The 22,971-nt window shown below is 40.7% G+C and overlaps 1 protein-coding gene across 1 annotated transcript in view; it reads left to right on the forward strand.

Moving 5' to 3' along the window:
* Window positions 1-1,240: 1,240 nt before the first annotated feature.
* CPNE8 (copine 8) overlaps window positions 1,241-22,971 on the forward strand; it is an 86,189-nt gene continuing 64,458 nt past the window's right edge. Inside the window, exons 1-3 of the mRNA XM_054399971.1 lie at window positions 1,241-1,368; window positions 15,777-15,817; window positions 21,177-21,223. Coding sequence (XP_054255946.1) covers window positions 1,241-1,368; window positions 15,777-15,817; window positions 21,177-21,223 — 216 coding nt within the window. The remainder of the gene's footprint in view (window positions 1,369-15,776; window positions 15,818-21,176; window positions 21,224-22,971) is intronic.

Below are 22,971 nucleotides of genomic sequence, written 5' to 3' on the forward strand. Positions count from 1 at the left end.
GAAACCAATCAATGTGAACAGAAAACAGAAGACACAAGTGTAGGTACAAGAGGAGGGTGATGAAACTATGTGAGTAGATAAAACTTGAAAGATGTTACTCCAATTATCATGGAGAAAGAGTGGCTATTTAACAAGCTAGCTGGACAAAAATCCATGCATGACATATGAACAGGTCCATGAGCATCTCATGTAATCAATTGAGAAGCCTTAAAAGGCACAGGGAAAGAACTGAGGGGGGTGCCTCTCTGAAGGCACCCAGCTCGAGCCTGAAATAAATGGACTCTGTGTCAGAACCTGGGGTCCAAACTCTTCTCTGCAGTTGGCAGAGCTAAGGTGGATCTAGCCATACTTGGACTCCTCTCTGAGAGGAAGTTTAGAAAGCAAGGCGGTCAAGCCAGGACCTGATGACTCGGCAGGAGACTTTCTGCAATTCTGTGCGACTGAATTCGTGGTCTTGGGGAAAGAAAAAAAAAAAAGTCTTGCACAAGTACGCGAGAGCGTGACATGTGTCACTTATTTCTTATAATAACCAAGATAAACCCAGGTCTGTTCCCTCAAGCGCGTTACCTTTACAAGGACAAGTAACATTCATCTCTAGTTTCCTACGCTTGTTTTCTGTGTTTCTCTGGCCCGGGCAGCGCCTGGAAGAGCCGCCGCGCAGAAGGCTGCGCCGCGGCAGCACCCGGGTGGCCGTGCACCCCACCGTGCACGCCCTCTCTGCCGCGCCCCCTGGCGGCATGGAGTCCCACGCCTAGTCCTGTAGCCGCCGCGTCCCGTTCTTGCCGTGCCGCGGGACACGGGGTCGAGAAGAGACCGAGGGCGCACGGGAGCGAAAACGCTCGGGACCGCTCCCGGCTCAGCCTCTGTGGTCGAGTCAGCCTCTGTGCCGTTTCCTCCCCCTGGGACTCCGGTCCGCGAATGGGACAAGTCGGTGGTAGGGCGACCAGCCGAACCACTGCTACCTCACCGCTAGCCGACCCTCGCACCGGCCGTCGGGCAGCCGCTCACCGCGGCCTGGGACAGTCGCTCGCGGCTCCCGCTCGGGGTGACGTCACCGTCCCGCTCCCGCCTCAGTCGGAGGTGGCAGCCCGCGGGCGGTGGCGCGGTCCAGTGCTCCCTGTCACGGGCGGCGGCCAGCGGCACCGCGCCGTGGAGGACCGCCTTGCGCCGCCTCCTCTCCTCTATTCCCTCCCTCTCTCTCCGGCTGCCTCGCTCCCTCCCTTCTTCCTTGTGCTGCCCCATGTTCGGGTTCGGGCTAGAGAAGCCGGGCAGGAGTGGTGGGTTTCCAAACATGGCGTGCGTAGGGGATTTTAACGTGCTCAGTTCCAGCATCCCGGCCACCAAAGTGGAGCTCTCCGTGTCCTGCAGGTACGGCGGCGACTCAGGACCGCACTGCCCGCTGGCCTTGGGGCGTCGGAAGGGACAGACGGGCGAGCGGGCTGGTCACCGCGGTATGCCGGGGCGGGGGGCCTCTCGCCCCAGGCTTGTCCGTGGAGGCAGGAGGAGAAGGGGCAGCGGCCGGGCGCAGGGTTGCCCGTACTGTTCGAGGCGCTTTCTTTCTAGTCCTCGGAGGACGTGCCTGCGCGGGGCACTTGGAAATCTTTAGTCTCACGCAGAACCCGGGGGCAGCGCGGAACCGGTCACCGGCCCGCTGCAGTCCGCTTGCCGCGCACTGGGCGTGCCCACGGCGGACCCCGCGGAGAAGCGCCGGCTCTCGCAGAGGCTGCGGGCAGCGGTCGGCTTCGCCGAGAGGAGCGACTGCTGCTGCCGCCCCAAATCCTTCCCATGCCTCTGCCTGCAGCAGAGAAGCTGACCGGGGGGAGCGGGAGTGGCATAGCGATGCACGCAGAGCGTTTTCTCCAGCGAGCATTTAACTTCTGGAGCTGGCCCAAGTGCCGCGGGTGGGGACAGGGAGCGCTCCCATCCGGAGTCATCCCTTCGCAGATCATTTGTTTCTCTTTCAGAACTTACGAAACCGGGCGTGTTACCTGGTCACGTTTTATCGTAACGCAGCTGACCATAAATTTTAAAAATGACAACCCGTGACACAAAACATGGTATATGCAATTCTGTTACTCAACATTTATTTGGTCGTGCTGTGTTTAACAGTATTTCAAAAATCTTGCTTTCTGCCTTGAAGCACAGAGAATTTCCCATTAGATGTCAAAAAATATATTTTTGGGTTTTTTTGGTGTTCTTTTTGTATTGTCATTCACTTTCAATAGCTTCTTCAAGTATTCCCTGTTAGCAGAGCGTGATTGCCTTCACCAGCAGACTTGGCAGCTTTTAGCGGAAAATTTGAACTCAGTGTTGTTTCCTGTTGGGAAATGAGACAAAGTTTGAGCCACAGCCCATTGCTCCTTTTTCTTATGTAGCTGTCTGGGAGCTGCTGCTCCTAATGCTACCCGGAACAGCAGTGCTCTAAATTGTCGGACTACTCCCTCTCTTTCCTTATTGAATAAAGTATAATTTGTTGTTTAATCAAGGGTGCATATCAAAAGAAGGCTGATACAATGAGAAATAGAGTAATACCAGCATGGTCACTAGGCTAAGGTGTGAACACTCCAATGGACTCACTGCTTGTCTCTGCAAAGTTCATGGGAGCAACCACAGAAAAACCCCAGTCCCACGAAGGGCTTGCTGCTATGCATAAAAATGATCTAGGACCTTCAATATTACTTTTAGGTTCTTTGGGTAACCTGTCACAATTACAGGTCTCGGAACAATTGTGCTGGGTTTGACCTAATTCACTGATAATGAGAATTTATTTCATTCCAGATATTGTTTGTATATATACTTCCAATGTCAAACCTTAGTTTTATAGTGATTTATAAACCCATCACATAGTTATAAAGAAATGTAGGTGTATGACATAGTCATTTATGATCTTAATTACCCTACTGCAACTTAGTTCAGTGTATAATCTACAACGTTAATTTATTTTCAAAAGCCATGTCTAGTTTGTTAAAACTGCTTTATTGATTAAGACCATGGTCTCCCATCTTGAAATGTCTTAGTAACAAATGCAGAAGGATGGGAATTTCCATGGTTTATTCTTCTGTCTGTGATGAATTGACAGCTTTTGATTACAAAATCCTGCTTTAAAATTGAGTGTAAAATGAGTGGCATTGGGGCAGAGATTAATGATTAACACATTTTTGTGACTGATGTGTAAACATATTCGTTAGCTAAGGTTTTCAAAAAGTAATGCTCAGTGAAATTGTGAAATACAGCAGGAGCAAACTGCAAAGTTCAGAGAATTCTGAAAATTCTTTAATAATTTGTAGTTGTGTATTCCTTAACCTGAAGAGAAATGCTTTCAAGATCGTTTGGGTTATAATATTAGTTTACCCTTGAAATCTGAGGAATTGTAGAACCAATTTGATTGCTAGTTTACATCAACAGTTGTCAGCTGTTAGTGATTCTTCCTAGATATTTTTTCTCTTGTCTACATTATAGGAAATACAGAACTTCTTCCAGTTTTACAGATGGTGTAACTTGGGAAGCAATGGAAGCTATTCGTGCCATAATCCAAATTTGTGATACTAGACAATATTCTTTCATTTCTTTTTTCTTCTATCTTCTTACTCAGTAATGTACCAGCTTTTCTTCACTTAGCTTTTGATTCCCTATGGTTCATTTGTCAGCGCTTTCCAAGTTAATTTGCCCAGCGTGTCAGTGTCACCAGATTATCCAGGTTCCTATGCAGGTGTCATTGCACCACTACTTACTCTGCAAGTCACAGGATCACAGGATGTTCGAGTTGGAAGGGCCCTCTGGAGATCATCAAGTTCAACCTCCTTGCCAGAGCAGGACCATACAATCTAGTGCAGGTCTCAGAGGAATGCATCCAGATGAGTCTTGAAAGTCTCCAGAGCAGGAGACTCCACAACCTCTCTGGGGAGCCTGTTCCAGTGCTCCATGACCCTTAGAGTAAAGAAGTTCCTCCTCATGTTCATGTGGCACCTCATGTGCTGTAGTTTACATGCATTGCCCCTTGTCCTATCACAGCATGCAGCTGAGAAGAGGCTATCCCTTCCTTCTTAACACCCAGCCCTCATATTTATATACATTTATTAGATCCCCTCTCAATCTTCTCTTCTTCAGACTAAAAAGCCCCAGGTCTCAGCCTTTCCTCATAAGGCTGTGCTCCAGTCCCTTAATCATCCTTGTAGCCCTCTGCTGGACTCTTTCAAGAAGATCCCTGCCCCTCTTGAACTGAGGAGCCCAGAATTGTATGTAGTATTCCAGGTCAGGTCTCACTAGGGCAGACAGTTTTATCTTCAAGAGAACATCAGGTGGCCTTCAGCAGACATGCAGCTCATGGGATGAGATGTTCTCTAAAAAATTATAAACTCCAGAAATGTTTTGGATACCCCCTCCTTCTGGGGTTTCTTTATGAATAACAACATTTCATCCAATTTCCATGGCTTATTGAATACCACTTGCTGTAGTTTTACAAATGCTAGAAAAAGCAAGAAATTAATTCTTTTTAGTCATTCATACTTATAAAACAAAAAGTTCCTGGTTCTTTTCTGACCTTGTAAGATGTAGATTTCCAAACCTCTGAATGTTTTTATTGGGAATCTGTAGTTTTCATTGGGAATCTGTATTCTTTATCTTAAGAGCCAGATCTAATGTGGCAGAACAACTTAAACCTGTCATCCCAGAGGATCTTTAGGTGTTAGTATTAATCCCTTATTGTCTAGATCAATTGTTGTAGTAGCCGTCTCCCTCTGTGTGCTGTAGCTTCTTTCATCATGTCCCCTGAAGGACATCGGTGGTCTGATGAAAATTTCACTGTCACTTGCTATGTGATCTTTATTTGTTGCAGCCTGGCATAATTTTGCACCATTGTCATGTGTTAAAGGGTCATGACCTTGGCCCTCATTTTGGTGTAGAAGAGAGGATATAGGCTGCTTTTTATCTTTTACCCTACTACTATTTTCCATCCCAAAGCTTCTCCTTCCTCTAAAGGGGTATTTGATTGCATACTGATTATAGGTGTGTGCCTAGGCTTGAATCTTCACTTGGCAGCTGTGTGTGTAAACTTGTGGTCTCACAGAAGTTTGAGGTAAGCTCCATGCTACATGTCTGTCATTCTGTATCTCTCTCTCTGGAGATGTTATTCACTGATTTCAATCTAGTTACATCTTAGAAAAACTTTATAGTCTGTTCCTATCTTACCTACTATTAGTGCAGTGGGTTTTGGTTTGTTGGGGTTGGTTGGTTTGTTTGTGGGTTTTTGTGTTTTTCCCCCCCACCCCCCGTAGTCTCCTGATTGAGCCACATCCTTTATGAAAGCAAGAAAGGTCAACAGTTTCATGATGCCTGGTGTTACTTACTGAACAAGGAGTTACCAATCAGAATTATCTTCCTGAAAGCGATTATTTTTTTAATAATATCTATGGGAAGATGAAGTTTGATCACTTTATGACATCTAGTATTGTATCAAAGACGATATGGTTATCTGAAACATTGACACAGTACAGGGTTGCTTTGCTAGTTCAGAAAGTTTGTTATAATCAAATTGCTGTGCTAGGCTTTAAGCTCAACCAGACAGCCTGTCCTCATTGTTCTGGATAGTCTCTACACTGGCTGTATAGCATAAGATGCATAAAGGCAGCATAAATTCCTAATCATGGTTAATTCAGCAGGAATAGAATTGGTTGCCCATGCCTGGTTTGGATCAGTTCTATGCTGCTTCACAGCAGGAATTAAGCAACTCCTATTCTCAGTAATGAAGATAATTTAATTTCAGGTTTCATGCACAGAGGAACAAAATGTACTGCTTCAGAATTTTTACTTTTCCTTTTGTTTGGCAATCTGAAATTTGTAACCAGACACTTTCTAGTGGTTGCGGTACCCCAAAGTATGTCTATTTGTATCTTTGATTGTCCTAGGTGTTTATTTCTGACAAGATTACTTTTCTCCACCCAGTGTATATATCTCCTGTTTTTTGGTTTTGTTTGTGGGGTTTTTTTGTAAATATTAATAATTTGTTAGAAATCCCTGTTGCAGAAAGATGCAATGGTAAAAAAGATTTCCATAACAAATTATTTGAGCTTATATCTCTGTATAGTACAAAATAGTGAATATAAAGTTCATCCTGATTGTGAATCTGCATTTCATTTTTCTATTTTTTAGTATGTCCGGATTAGATTAAAGTTCTGTGGAGTGGTTGTGTATGACCGACAATACAAAGCTGTTTTTTGTTGGTTTTTCTTTGACATGAAGCCGCCGAGACAACCAGCTGGCTTCTGCTGAGGAAAATGAGTGTATTAGGAGAAAAAACATATATAAGTGACACTGTCCATCAAAATAGCCATGGATATGCAGTCCAGATAGGCCATATGGTTTGTTTCCTTCTGTGTGTCTGTATTGTTCAAACTTTAAGCATGCAGCTATGTGACTTCAGAATTTAATGCAGATCTCTTGCCCTGTAAATTCAGTATGAGATTGCTAGGGGTAAGCCCCAGGTTTCACGTTAACTGTGCATGTCTCAGGACTTGTCAGATTTATTTGAATTTGTCTTTGCCTTAGCTGCAAAACCAAATTCAATGTTTGTTTCTAATGACTAGACGGCTATTGCTTGTCTTTTGCCTTGGTGTAACTGTGGTATAATTGTTATTTCTTTCTATAGACAGTAGTAGTAAGTAGTTATTCTGTGTATAATGATGTTTGTGATCTTCAAAGAATGCTCAGAGGAGCATTGGTGGTGTGATAGGTGAGGTCTTGCATGTGGGGAGACGGGATGCAGAGTGGAAGAGCAGGAGTGGAGACTGAAAAGAGGGGGCTGAAGGTGCCACTGGGGACCCCAGTGCTGTGAAGGGGTCACTAGTGTATGGTAAAGGAGTGCAGGCTGGGAGCTAAGCAAAAGAAGAAGGATAGAAAGAGCATGTCTCAAAGAGATGTAAACCACACCGTATACAGTAAATTTGGATGTACAATGGAGTTGTAGTTGTTGATGAAAAACTCAACATGAGCTATCAATGTATGTGTGCAGCCCAGAAAGGCCAACTGTATCCTGGGCTGCATCAAAAGTGTCACCAACAGGATGAGGGAGGTGATTCTCTCTGCTGTGCTCTTGTGAGCAACAGGACATTGTTGGAGTGGGTCTAGAGGAGGGCCATGAAGATGATCAGAGGGCTGAAGCACCTCCCCTATGTGGACAGGCTGGGAGAGTTGGGGGCTGTTCAGCCTGGAGAAGAGAAGGTTCTGGAGAGACCTTATAGCGGCCTTCCAGTACCTGAAGGGGGTCTACAAGAAAGCTGGGGAGGGACCTTTTGCAGGGGCTTTTGGTGATAAGATATGGGGGAATGGGTTTGAGCTGTAAGAGACTAGATTTAGACTGGATATTAGGAAGAAATTCTATACAGTAAGAGTGGTGGGACACTGAAGCAGGTTGCCCAGGGAAGTTGTGGATACCCTTGGAAGTGTGTGTTCAAGGCCAGGTTGGACAGGGCCTAGAGAAACCCGGTATAGTGGCCATGCCACTGGCCATGGCAGGGGATTAGAACTAGATGATCTTTAAGGTCCCTTACAACCCAAACCATTCTGTGATTCTATGATGATTCTATGAAGTAAGGGCAAGATGTAAGAGCATCTGAGACCACTTGTTCCATCCTTATGAACTTCATGCAGAATGAGGGACTCTGACAGATGACTCACTGTAAAACCCTCCCCCACCTGAAGCCAAAGGTCTTAGGTCTCAGAAGGGTGATATAAAGAAAAGCCTGACAGCAGAGGAAGGGCTAGGTACTAGGAACTGTATAACAATCTTAAATGCATTATTATGTAGACTTTCTGTAGTAGTATTATTTTCAATATCTGTCTGCCCATCTAAGCAGTGTCTCACCCACCACCACCGCTACAATGGTTGAGAAAGAATGAGGAGTATTACACTCATAGTATACATTTGCTTTCTAAATGACTTCTTTTAAAGAGTAGTTTCAAAAAAGCTGTGCAAAACCAGTCTGTATGTTTCATATATTACACATTAATGAAACATGGTTTTAACTGTACATTCCTAAAGAAATCAGATATAACAGGTCAACATATCCATGCATTTGAGTGGGCTGGATGAAAGTAGCTGGAAAGAACTGGTTAGTTGACACTAGGTCAGCTAGGTTGAGTAGGTTTTTTGACCACTATAAATTGTTAGTGTCATCTTCCAGGATGCACCACTAGCAGCTCAAGAATCAGAGACTTTACCTGCCCAGCCTTAGAAATATGAATATTTATTTTGTTGGCTTCAAATACTAATTGGCTTGGTATTGAAGCAGAGTTCAACCGCTTTGTGATAATCCTACATGGACTTTTTTTTAAATTTGAAATAGATGCCTTCAGGTCTGCTTCATCTGCAAGAGTATCTTTTCATAATCCAGTACTTCCTTTCTGCTTCCACAAATTTACTAAGTTTAAGTAAATGAACTTGGCAATTCCTTTGTTGTTTATTTTTCAAACCTCAAGAGCAGAGGTTTCATCCCAAACCTGTGTACGTACATCTATGCAGAGAAGACTTTCTGTAGGCCATCATACGACTCATGGAAGCGCTGCTGGTCTAACCTTTCTTGTTACTTCTCCTTTTTCCATTAAAAGAATGGCTTCTGAACCAGTATATGCTTAAATTGACAATGAAAGTTACTGGAAGGCTGAAAATTATTTCTTTATCTTCTTGTGAACAAGAGCAAATTCTTCAAAGGTTATGAAGGGGTATTGTGGATATTTTCTTAAGCTTGCATATCAGAGATATGTTTGCTTTCTTTCCAGTCCTTCTAGTGCTCCAAGGAGCAGAGACAATCTAAGCAAAAAGTAAGCAGTCACCCTAATTGCCTCTTAGTGAGGAGACCCACCACATTCTTAGTTATTTTTAGAAGATAAATTTCTGAGCAATTGTCTAATCTGCTTTTAGATCCAGGGCATTTTTGAGCCTAGAGATCGGGAGTCTAATATGCTTGCTTTTATTGTGTTCTTACAGAATACAGGAGAGAGTAAATAGCTAGGGAAGGGTGAGTACTTAAGCTAGGATGGTAACTGAAAAGTTGTTAGTGAAATTACTCTGCAGGAAGTCAAGTGGACTCTTCACTCAAGTAGGCTCTTTGGGTCGTACATTGTCTTGCCTAGGTCTTACCGTTGCAAGTCCAGTTTTATCAGTTAAGGGTGAGGAACAATGACTACCAGGGTGTAATAGTTATGTTACAATTAATAATAGAATGGGATACTATTCTGCACAGTAAAAAGTGAGGAGTTTCATGTTTGGTTTTTTTTTTTTTTCTCCTCCAGAATCTTTTCTAGAAAAGGCGTGTGGGCCCAGCATTCAGTGAGGGAAATGGAAACGCATTTGGTTAATGAACTGTTTTATGAATTAGAGACAATTCCTCCTCCCTTGGAGTGATACATGTAAACAGTGAGAAAAGTAGTATTAGCTTATATGAGAATATAATATATTGAAAATATTTGTTTTCTATTGTGTGGATAACTATACTTTGTGTTTGCAAACTGCTGAGTGATTGATTTCACCATCAGGGAATTTTTGCGTGCTCTTAAATATAATTAAAGCTGAAGAGAAACATAAAACCTTGACACCTGGAGAGACTCTGACAAATTCATCTGACGTAGACCATGTTTTTATCATTAAAGATTTCAGAGCTGTTGAAAGCCATGTATAAAAAAATATTTTTTCCAGACATATGAATGCTTTGTGGTTTTGTTGTTGTTGTTTGGGGGTTTTGTTTGTTTGTTTGTTTTTTCAAACTAGAGAAATAGATTTTTAACTATTCACTCTATAGTTATTGTAGTTTGTTCTTCAGTGTCAGAATTCTGCCATTTTTGAAGGGAGAATTGAATTTACTTCTGCTTAGAATTTGGATTTAACAAAAAGCTAAATTTAAAACAAAAAAAATAATTATAAAGCAAGAAGCTCAGATGTTATTGAAATAAAGTCAGATTTGAAGCAAAATGTATGTGAACGGGGTGAGTAAATGTTACTTCTTAATGTAAGTCAGTCTTTGTCAACATTAATAAAATGCACAGAGTATGTGGGATCCTACAAAGCCACATAGACTGTAATGATTTCTGTTCAGCTACTGCAGCAACTAGACCACTGAGTCTTGAAGTATCTGATTTATGCATACAAGATGTTTTCACATTGAGCATAGTACAAAAGACTCGACATTTGGAAATCTTTCTGTACAGAGAGGATATTCAAACACTGGAACAGGCTTTCTATAGAGGTGGTTGGTGGCCCTAGCCTGTCAGTTTTTTTAGAGGTATTTTGACAATGCCCTTAAATAACATAATTTAACTTTTGATCAGCCCTGAATTGGTCAAGCAGTTGGACTAGGTGACCACTGCAGGTCCTTTGCAACTTCTGTTCCTTTCTAAAGCAATTTTTTAGCAAAGCACTGGGCAGAAGCAGTTGTTTTGACAAATTTTTGAGTTCATGGAACTATGAACATCATAATTCTGCAAGTTTTAACTTTTATTTACTGATTACCTTTTCTTTTTTCCTTCCTGTGGAAATTTCTGTCATTATACAGAAAAATAAATCTTGATGCCACCATTTCTGATCTGTCTTGTGTTTTCCAGTTTGGATTAAACAGATCTTATTGCCATAGCTTCTGTTTCTTCTATTTCCCTTAGTCATCTGTGCTATTGTGACCATTTTGAAAGGTCCACCCCAGAATGGACAGGTGCAGAATGATGGCAGAATAGTGCTTCCACACAGACATTGCTAGACTTTTCTGCTATAGCTGTTTGATGTGTATGTGCCTCCGGGAAATGCATTTTTTTTTTAATCCAAAAGCATTGAGCATAGAACACTTTCTGTGTTCAGTTAAACTAGAAGTGTGTTTCTCTTGATACTTAGATTAAGAAGAAAACCCAAAGTTATCAGATATTTCTGGTTTCTGAATTTCTGATCTTTCCTAGGGCTGTTTTCTGAGACAGTGTGCTACTGAAGAAAGCTTTTCTGAGGAGAAAGGGAAAAAATTACACCCTGTATTCCTCAGCCTATGCCAAAAGTGCCACTATTAAGGGGATAATGGCTAAATAAAGCTGCAGGAATATATCCAGTCTTCTTTCTCCTTTTGTTTTTAGCATTTCTTTTAGTCGTAGCTTGTCCTATGCTTATGCGTCATGCAGTTTTCATATATTTAAAGGAGTATTTTGATTATTTTCACTGTAAAATGCATATGCACAAGTCAAACTAAGCAGCCTCTTGAGCTGTCAGGTGATTAGTGATTTTCCTGTTGGCATTTAGTCTTGGCACTAAGTTCCTTCTGAAGTTGACTGCATTGCTTGATCAGCATGTTAAGTTTTTAGGCACTATTCTAGTTGGTTATTAATAATTTGGAAGATTAGGCATGTCTGCAAACTTTGCTGAAGACGTTTATTTGTGGTAAAATATATGAACGGGCAAACTGAGAGTATTATAAGTTGTATTAGTTCAAAATGGTGAATTAGTGACACTTACTGACCTTAATTACAATGTTAAACTTTGGTGTCTCAATCCTTATAATTCCATCAGGGATACTGTCTATGTAGAAATGTTCTTAATTCAAGAAGTCCTTGAGCAGCTAATGGTCAATGACCAGGAACATTTCTCAGGAAGCATTACAGATTTGTTCCATATTCTTATGTAGTTCACATAGTAGCTACTTGTCCTGGGTTCAACTAGGATAGAGTTAAGTTTTTTATTTCCTTCACAAGAAGCTGGGATGGAACATAGCAAAGACAGCCAGATGAACAGGCCAGTGGGTGTTTGATACCAATCTCATGTCATGCCTGCTATATAAGGGATGGGCTGGACAGGGCAACATGAGGAGGCTTTGAGCCTTGTGCTCTTGACATGGAGATTCTTTTTCTTTCTCTTCTGGTTTTCTTTTTCTCTTTTTTTCTTGCATAAGGAGGGACAGGCGGGTTGCACTATCTCTGTATTCTATTAAACTTGATCTCAGCCCACGGGGCTTTGTTTTTTTCTCCCTGTTCTTCCTATTTCAGGGAGGGGTTGGTGGCTGGGGGCAGCTGTGTGAGCGTCTGTGTGGAGCTTAGCTGCCAGCTGGGCCTGAACCATGACACTACTTTTTTGCAATTGATAGAATGTAAGAGTGTTGGGCTAGACTGAGCTTTCCAGTAGCTATTATGACCATGTCATAATAGTCTGCGAAATGTCACAACGATCTGCAGTCTCAGCCCCTCCCTCTGAGCCAGCCTCTCCCGAGAGACAGGCGCGGCGTGGGCGGAGTCTCTGCTCCGGCGGCTGATTTAAAATCCGTAGAGACGAGGCAGATCTGCGATTTCAGCCCTTCCCTGCTCACCGAGGCGGGAGCAGCACGGCACGACCCCTCCTCTGAGCCAGCTTCTCTCTCCCGAGAGGCAGGCGCGCCGTGTGTTTTCACCAGCGGGAGGAGCTGAACCAGGTGGGTTTGTCGTTTAGTAGGGTCACGCGGGTAGGATCAGAGATGGTTGCAACTCGTCGTAAAAGTGTTTCCAAAAGATCTGTGTCCCCCCAGACAGAGGTCACGCATAAACACACAGGTATCCAATCTCCTGGGTGTAAGGAGTGCCAGAATCTCTCGGTTCCCGAGGCAGACTGCAGGGACTACACGTGTATTTGCTGTGAGCAAGAGAGTGACCTTGTCTGTCTAGTGTCTGATCTAAGGGAGAAAGTTGAAAGGCTGTGGACTATTAGGGAGCGTGAGACGAAGCTGGACTGGCAAAATCAGTCGCAGCCATCCTTCAAACAGTCCCATCTGCCATGTAGTAGTCGGGACACTAAACGCTCCCTACTATCTTACCATCTTCCCAAACAGAATGACTCAGAAGCTGGAGAGCAGTGGAGACAAATTCCTTCCAAGTGCACCAGGTGTGGCACGCCACAAGCCAGTGAACCCCCTCAGGTGCCCCTGTATAATGGATATACTGTTCTTAGTGAACCTGTTTCCACCAAAACCAATGTTCAGCAAGTGGAACCATCTAGCAGCAGCTATGAAAGCTTATCTGGTTTATGTTGTTCAGAGAGGCTAAGGGCAAGTAAACCTACTGTCAAAACATCTGCAGTGAAGAAGAAACGCCAGGTGCTTGTCATCAGGGACTCACTTCTGAAGGGCGTTGAGGGTCCTATATGCAGACCTGACCCACTCTTTAGGGATGTCTGTTGCCTACCTGGGGCCAGGGTCAAGGATGTAGTAAGAAAACTTCCTGCCCTGACCCGCCGAACTGACTACGACCCATTGTTAGTTTTCCAAGTAGGCAATGATGAAATTTCATAAAGAAGTTTGAGATCAATGAAGAAGGACTTCAGAGCCCTGGGACAAATGGTTAAGGGGTCAGGAGCACAAGTAGTTTTTGCTTCTGTCTCCCCACTAGCTATGCCTAATGATGCACTAAACATGAATATCCAACAGATTAATGCCTGGCTGCGGGACTGGTGTCAACAGCAGATTTTTGGGTTCTTTAATCACAGCCTACTCTACAAGACTCCAGGCCTGCTGACTATAGGAAAAAAACTGCTTATCTCTGAGAGGGAAAAGAATCCTGGGACAAGAACTGGCAGGGCTGATTGATAGGCCTTTGATTTCGAAGGGGGAAGAGGGAAAAACGAGCCTCACTGAGGACATTCCTGGGACAATTGTGAGGCAGGGTACCAGCTCCACTGCTATCCCAGGGGCTGTAGGGGATAGTGGATTATGCAACACCCACAATGGTAACAGATACTCCTCTGCTAAGTCTCTGAAGTGTCTGTATACCAATGCAAGAAGCATGGGGAATAAGCAGGATGAACTGGAAATCTGGGTGCAGTTGCAGGGTTATGATCTTGTTGCAATTACAGAGACATGGTGGGACAGCTCCCATGACTGGAATGTGGTTATGGACGGCTATGTCGTTTTCAGGAAGGACAGGCTGACAAGGTGAGGTGGTGGAGTTGCTCTCTATGTGAATAAGCAACTGAAGTGTGTTGAGCTCAACCCAGGGGGAGATGATAAAAGCATTGAAAGCTTATGGGTAAGAGTGAAGGGATGTACAAACATGGATGATACGGTTGTGGGTGTTTACTACAGACCACTGAACCAGGAAGAAGCTACTGATGAGGCCTTTGACAGGCAGCTGGAAGTAGCATCAAGATCAAGTGCCCTGGTGCATGTGGGTGACTTGAACCACTTGGATATTAGTTGGAAAGATCACACAGCCAAGCACCTTAGCTCAATATGAGTCATTAAAATGGTTTAGTCTTAATCTGCCTTCAGAAACAATAGATACCAATTATCAGGTCATCACAGAGGAATTAAAATTGCTTAGAATGCTAATGGTGAACATGCAAGGCCTAACTGAAAACCTAATGTGATATTAATTCTGGAATATTAAAACCAATTCTTGTAATTGTGAATTCTGATATTGCAGAACTTACTGTACTGTCTTTCGAAGCAGCTAGTAGAGGTCATTGTTAAATACAGACTTGGAATTGATGATTTTCCTGGATTAATACTTAAATTTGCACATTTTTAGCTAAAATGAAATGCAGTGTAATTGGATGCATATATAAAAATCCCACTTCTGAATGGATTAGAGACGTTTCTAAAATGTAGCATGTGCAGGTTTCAGGTTCATTTACAAATACTAATTTTAATCCCGGTGCCTATTTTGGCTGAAGTAAATAAAACAGATGTGTTCAACGTTCTTTTAAAGCTATCTTTTATTCTTATTGCAGACTTGGCAGTCCCTAAATTGGGAATACAGCATCTTTTTTTGGTGAAGTATGAGTTGACTGCTTAGAACACCTGTATTGAACAACTTATTAATACACTTTTCAGCACTGTTCAGTAGCACAAAAATAACATGATTTAAATCTGAAGGAGAGTAATAAATGGTGACCTTTGAAGAGACTCTACTAATTACTAAAAATAATAAGGGATGTAAGGGATGTAAACTGGTTATGTAATCCTTCCTCTTGCTTCAGGGTAGGATCAGATAACTTAAGTAGCTACAAGTGCTTTTAAAAACCTTAGAGGTGGAGACTTTACATCATGTCTGACCATCTTTAGCGATGAAAGATGGTAAAACAATGGAATAAAGTTCAATTTCTGCACCTGTAGTACAGAAGATTCCTTTTAGGGTAAAACCTGGATCTACTTGCTCTGTGGAGTCTAACTTCAATTTGCAGCAGTGTTTTCATTATTCCTACTAATTTGAATCTTCTTATCTGTTTATGGTTCTCAGCTGGCTGAAGCGTGGCTGTTATACTGGGACTGCAATGCATAATCAAGAAATTAGTTCTCAATATTTATGTCTAGGTATTTTGTAGACATTTAGAAAATTCCTAATGTTGGTGTATGTTCAACATATGCTTTAGTTTTCTTTACATTACTCATCCATGACACATTCTTATAGATATTTCATCATGGCTGACATCTCTTAGCTGTTCTTTTAAGTAAAGCTTAAGCTTTTGTATTCAACTAGCAAGTTAATATCTGGTAGATACTGTGATTTAAAAATATTTCTGTTCCTGATGTGCTTGTTGTGTATTGCTTTTCATTTAATGGTATTGGAGTACATGAGCCAGAGTTTGTCAAATCTAAACGGTATACTACAGTTAAATGTAAGACAACTCAAGTGTTAGTGTGACTGACCTTGAGTAAATCTTACATATTAGGAGGGCAGAAAACTAAGCTGCATCTTGATCAAAAATGTTAAAAACCTAAATACATTTGTATCTGATTTGTATCTTTCACCATTTTTGGGAGTAAAATGGTTTTAATCTCTTTTTCTTTTAACAGAAATCTTTTGGACAGAGATACATTTTCTAAATCTGATCCAAGTAAGTATATAGTTTCTTCATATCATGTATCCCAAATGTGTAAACACTGGCTTAAAAATTAGGTTAATGATTTTTCTTCAGTGTCACTTAGGTTTCATTGCTTTTGTGACAATTATTTAAAGTAATGAAGTCTTTACATTTAAATAAGTTGCCCTTAAAATTTTTGTTACATGAACTAGAATGTATTCACTATTGTTTTCCTGGCTACATGGTCCCTTATTTAGCAGTCAACTTAACATTTTCCCAAAATTAATAAGTGCAGAAAATTTGTTGGGTTGGTTTTTTAAAGTATCTGTTGTTCTAGATCATTTTCAAAGCTAGTCAGAAACTTATAAATAAATGAGAAGCACTTGTTTCTGCTAGTGTGTAGCAGTCACTATTCTTAGAGTCAAACACTGAAAAATAACTAAGGTAAATCGTACCTGAGAAACACAAAATTTTATGATCAAAAGTAATACGGTGTATGAGTTAATGTTCTCAGATATGTAAGATAGTGGCACCCACTTTCCCCATAAGATTTGTTAATGTATGTCTGGACCCCAAAACACTCTCACGCCTATGAATTTTTATATGATGGAACTTTTGATTCTTGTCAGACTGGTTCCAGTTAGCTCTGAAAGCTGTTTGAATAACCGTTGCCTGCCAGAACATGTGCCAGCCAGAGGAGCACACCCTTGCCCAAACATATTTTAGAAAAATGTGTTACCAGCTAGGAGCTAAAGACACACCTGCTGAAACTACAAACTGGAACACAGGACATTATGCCTCAACATAAGGGAAAGCATTACTGTGAGGGCGATGGAGCACGGGAACAGGCTGTCCAAAAGAGGTTGTGGAATCTCCTTCTCTGGAGACTTTAAAACCTGACTGGACACGTTCCTGTATGCCCTGTGCTAGGTGATCCTGCTTTGGCAGGGAGATTGAACTCTGCAAGGTCCCTTCCAACCCCTACTGTTCTATGATTCTATATTGCCACAGCCACGCTTCTGAAGATGCGCTGCTGGAGATGCATTCTTGAAAGGGAGACTGTCCATGGAAAAGGCAGTGCACCTCTGAAGGGTCTGTGGCCCAAGCTGGGGCAGATAGGCAAGCTCAAGTGATCCTGGCTGGTGGATGACCCATGCCGGGAAAGGAACACAAGGAAACAGAGTGGCAGGAGAACATAAGGAAATCTTAATATCTATCTTTAAAATATTTCTAAGTAAACTGGTGCTATTTTTTTATAGATTCAAAGTATATGGACATATTGTTGAAGTGTCATAACCTTACCTATCAATTCAAAATATACTGCTTTTTTGTTTCTGGTAAATAGCTTATTTAAAGCACTCAAACTGATGTTGTACTTTAGAGATCTGGTCTCAAGTTTTAAGTGCGCAGTTAGGCTGCCAATCAGGCCTATCTGTAACAGATTAGCAGGACAAAAATGTGGAATATAGTAATACTGTCTTTGGAAAAGAAAAAAGGGGATAACTGTTGGCTCTGGAAGTGCTCATTGCACTGAAGAATTTGCTTGGCAAAGCAGCTTTGATTATGGGTACTCTCTAAACAGCGTGCATTTAGTTTTCTGCAGAACGTTTCCTTAGCCAGTTTAATTTGTTTGCTCCTTTAGTTGAGCACAGGGATATAGCCCTGGTGTAAAAGTAAAAGGGGTAAGGTTGTAGTATAAAAAGTGTTATTTCTTTCTGTAGTTTGAAGTGTGGCAATATAACTTTCTTACATGTCTGTCTTAGGCTGGTCTATAGCTTCATCCTGACAGAACAGGTGCTAAAACCAGCATCACACCACTTCCACAAACACACTGAACTTGAAGCCATTAGATCTCTTAAAAGATAGAGCCATGTAGAGTCACTCTGTATCTTGAGGTCTCATTGGATTTGACTAGGCCAATTATAATACACTGTTGAAACTCCAGTGCAGTTGTCTAAGGACCATACTGAGAAGGAAAATCCAATTTTATCCTCTTGGTCTTTTTCTCAGAGAAAATGCACGTGAATATAGTTGACTCCTATGCCATAAACAGCCTTCTCCTGAAATGAAAAAGGAGGTTTTGATTTCTCCAGATCTCTTGGGAGGTTTTCTTAGCTTTTTTTTTTTTTTTTTTGGAGGGAGAGAGGGTACTGGGGTGGAGGGGGAGGGATTATTGTAATTAGTGTGATACCAGAGTTTTTATATCTCCGAGAGCCTTTAAAGACAGTGAATCTTACCACTGATGGAGATCAGCATCATGGACAGTTTCCTGAAAATTTGTGGGGTGAGTTTTAGAGGAAAGATGAAAGAAGTTCATAAATTAATCTATATTTACAAACTATTTATCAGAAAGTCTGGAATATTTGTGTTTTCTATAAGTCTCATTAGAACTGATTTTTCTATTTTTTTAATTTATTTTTAAATATCTGTTTGAGATGCACATGTATGTATCACTGTCAAACTTGCACCGTATACTTACCCATAAGAAAGATGAGGACAATGTTTTTAGCAGGGCCTCTTGCAACAGGACAAGGAGTAATAGCTTTAAACTGAAGGAGTGCAGATTCTTCCTACATAAATGGAAAAAGGTTTTGAAATGAGGGTGGTGAAACACAGGAACAGGTTGCCCAGGCAGTGGTAGAAGCCCCATCCCTGGAAACATTCAAGGTCAAGTTGCACAGGGCCCTGAGCAACCTCATCTTGTTAAAGATCTCTCTGGTCACTGCAGGGAGATTGAGCTAGTTTACCTTTAAAGGTCCCTTTCAACCCAAACTATTCTATGGTAATAAAATAAATATTACATGAGATTATTACTAGTCTTCATTATTAAATCTTCATTACATTTAAAGTACCTGCCACAACTGTAGCTTAGATAAATATCAGAAAATATCTAGTCATACTGCAAATACTTGTCTCTTTTCTCCTCATTTAAGCTTTTATATAAATGATTCTTAAAATAGAGAGGTGCTTCCATTCCTGGGATGTACTTTCTGCACTGTAGAGCCAGTGGTAGTGGAGGGAAACAGAATTCTACTATTGTCTCAGCAATGAAAAGATGTAAATGATAGCATTGGTTATTACAAGCCCTCCAAAGATACAAAAAACAAATTACAGTAAACTGACTATGTAGAAACTGGATTTGGAAATAAAGATTCTGACAGACAGGTAAATATAAGCAGGAACAGAGTAAGAGACTGAACTGAACTGGTTTTGTGTTGGAGCTCTACACCATTTTATTTTTTTTTTTTAAACCCTTTTATATTGTGTGACTCTAATCAACCATGGCAAGAGACTAAATTTACCCTACAGTAATATTTTTTTTTTCATAACCATTCTTTTCTTTGATTTCATAAGGTAGGGAGATAAAGTAGTGCCAGAATGCTTCTTTTCTGAAAATTTCATGGTAGTGGATATTTTACAGTTGTACTGTTACTTCTCTTCAATATTAAATCTCTTATTTTTTAATATATTTTTGTTCCACAGCTGTAATACACAATTATTGATTTCCTGTATTAACACTAATATACAGGGCAAGGTGTAGTACAAAAAATTAAGCAGCAAATCGATAGTGAAAAATGATTATATTTAAGAAAAATCCAGACAATACAAATATCTGAACAGTGAAAGTACACGTTATCTGTAACAAGGGGCTTTTCCTCTAAATGAATTTCACTTCTGTTTTCAACTGGAGTAATAGGTATGATAAATTTCTAGTTGAAAACTTAGCTGTCATCTCTTTGCAAAATGCACTAAATCCACAGTTGTGTCTGCTTTTGAAATTAGTAATTTGCATTCTTGGAAAGCACTACTGAAAACTAGAAAATACTTGTTGTTGCAGAAGCAGTATCATTAGTTTAAAAAAAGAGTTTGTAGTAAGGAAAGCAAAAGAAGTATGTGTGAGAGCCTACCTCATTCTAGCAATACTAATTAGGGGTATTCCCAGAGAATATTTTGTTTGTTTTGTCTATGGAAACTGACTTCTCTGAGAGTTACCTTGGCACAGATCTTAGCAGGTGCAAAAGTTAGTCTGAAGTTCAGTAACCTTCCTTCACTTCTGTAGCTGATTTCATAGCTCCCATTTGGCTTCATTCTTCATGAATACTGTTCAGCAATGTGCTCCAGAGTGTGTTGTAAAAACAGGCTGGTTGGTTTGGATTCATCATATTATAAGCAGGAACCAAAGCTAGGAGCCTGAATGGCTACAGATTCATTTACTTTAAATGGAGGAAGACATATCTTCAGAGAATGATTTTGAAATGTTTTGTAAAAGCTTTTTCCTTCTACAAGGCCTCTTATTAGAAAGAGTTGAATTGTGTTAACTTTTAACTCCTATGTGAGCTATAATATTGAACTTGCTTTTTTCTGTTCTTCCTCTTATTTGCTACTGCCTAATGAGACTTTTTGTGTGTGTATGTGTAACATACCATTCAAGTAAGAAGAAAATACAGTTTGAAGCTTGACTTAATTTCTGCTTTGGTCTGTTGATGATTCTGATTTCATTGAGAACAAACACAGGCTTCTACCTTTATTGTTCAAGACTGCATTATTTTTAACCTTCTGAAAAATAATGATTGGCACAGGACAATAATATGTCAGGGAAAAAAGGTCCCAATATCTGTATTTCCATTGTGTACAAAAGACTTGTAGTGAAATTTCAGGTAAAAATTGTTTTGGTAAAAATTGCTTTATGGTTCCTATCTGCAACTAGTTCAAGACTGTAAAAAATAAACTTATGGTAGTCCTTCAGTGCAAGTGATTGATACTTATAATAGTGTTTAAAAGACCTGATTATAATCATTGTACCTCTGTCATCAGTCCCTGTGATAGAAGCTTCAGTGAATTTTGTACTGGAATAACAGATCTGTGAAGAGAGTGATGCATATGGATTATGCTGTTTGGTCTTTCAAAAACAACTTAGGTCAACAAACTTAGCTGATGCAATTTTTTTATTACATTCTAGGTTATGCTTTTCAAAAAAGGGTACATATGCATATGTAAGATAAATATATATAAATAATTACAAGCAGAATTGAGGAAGAAAACGTGAGAAGTTACTTTTTTTTTTTCCTTTATTTCCACTTTTATTTATCCTGTTTCTTTTTCCAGTAAGGTCTTTACTGCTAAGGATTGCCAAGTGATTTGCTGGAGGTCAGGGTGCAAGTGTTGCCTCCCTTTTTAGAGCCACCCTATTTATTAGCTTGTTGCTGCAACAACTAGGCTGTATGTGTTGCTAATCTGGTTAGGCATGCTGAAAACTGAGGGAAAACATGTTGTGATTTGATTGTCCTAGTTACTAATTTCAACAGGACAACAGACTACAAAACTGGTTCACTTAACTTATTCTTAAAATTAAAACTGAAAATGACCAAATTTTTTTTTCTTCTTTTCACAGTCTGTGTTTTGTACACACAAGCTATTGGAAACAAAGAATGGAGAGAGGTAAGATACATATTTGTAGGTGTGTAAATTTTTTGATTATACTTAAGGCTGGTCATTTGCCCTAGCAGAAAAGGGGATGGCATAGCCTCTTGAATGCCATACTAAACAATGGGAGTCCTATCTAGTACTAAGCACTTAAAACCTAGTCACGTTAAACTCAGTTTCCATACCTCTATCACATATTTCCATCAAAAGGGAAAAAAATTAGAGAAAATACATAAGTTTCCTGTTTTACAGTCTCCGTGACGAAGTGAAATCAAACTTAGCTATCAATCTGTACATCATTTGTGGATATCAAGAGACAAACAATACAAGATCTATGGAAAGACACAAATGTGGTGATAGTCAGTGTCAACAAAACTAGTCTGAAGTTGTGGTAGAGATCCGCTTTTCCTGTGTAGTGTTTGAAACAAGTTAGATGCTGCTGAATAATGTATACACCAGGCAGCAAGGGAAGGAGGGTATTGTGTGCACAGACTGAACTAGGTCTTTTTAACCTGTCAGAATAAACAGTGGGGAGAGATGTCTTAAATTGAATCAAGTACCTCTAAATTGGCTATCTGCAGCAGATCAGCATTTATAGCCTGGAACTGTCTCCTTTATGTTATTCTTCAAAAGAGTTGACAGTGTTAGGGGAAGAGTGGTCATTTTTCTACTGATAAAATGTGCTATTTAGCTGGCTTTCAGATAGGATTGATGGAACTGTTCTTCACTGTAGATGGTCCACTTTGTGGCCATGCATTCTAAGAACAGAGCCAAAAGTGGAATGTCTTACGGACTTTCGCTGTAAAAGGGAGGAGGTCTGGTATGCTTGTTTTCAGAACTGATATTTTATGTGATTACTACTGTGTAAGACACCATCCAGTGGAGGGGCCTGAGGCACAGTAACCAGACCTCTTCCCTTTACAGTTGATGTGCTTGCCAGTTGGGTGGAGAAATATATTTTCTGCTTTGCTGAAACATGGTGAATGTTTGTTTCAGTCTTGCTGAGATGAGAGAAAAGATCATATAACTGGATAGTACATGAAACATCATGCCTATTTATTTTATTTGTAGTTTTTAGTGAAATTGCTGTTCTGTTTTTTGTGTGCTAGATAACCTCTCAGTATACCTACTGGATCACATTCCTCTGATGATTTGTGTGAAGAAATGTCAGTTTGAGGACCCTGAATGTGATTTCACTGATGTTATTTAAATTGGCAGAAATAGAGAGTTCTAAATGCCTGGGCAGCTAACTCTGAAAACAGAAAGGTCTGCACATACTCAGGTGACTAGCTGGATTGGTGTGGCTCAAAGTCAAGCCTAGATCATCAGTGAAACATTGAGGTCCTTTTGTAGTGTAGAGTTAGGAGGATTTTGTCAGAAATTCTGTCTTTTATTGTTGTCTAAAGCTTATACATAATTTTATGGAATTTTCATACTTCTGTGGTAAAATTATAACATTATCACCTTACTTAGAGGATGTTTCCTTGTGCCCATCTTGAGGTGATTTAGGAGACTCTCCATGGGAAGATTATATCTGCTGTCATTTTTAACACATTTCTAATGGCTGAAGTGTATCACCACCGTGTAGCTTTGTATTGTCTTCTGCATTTTTTTTCTCCTTAGAGTCATAGAATAGTAGGGGCTGGGGGTTCCAGAGCTTGAATCCGACCTCCCTGTCAAAGCAAGATCACCTAGAGGAGGCCATACAGGCACATGTCTTGGCAGTTTTTGAAAGTTTCCAGAGGAGACTCCACAGCCTCTCC

This window comes from Indicator indicator, chromosome 3, assembly GCF_027791375.1.
Source record: "Indicator indicator isolate 239-I01 chromosome 3, UM_Iind_1.1, whole genome shotgun sequence".
Classification (NCBI taxonomy): Eukaryota; Metazoa; Chordata; class Aves; order Piciformes; family Indicatoridae; genus Indicator; species Indicator indicator.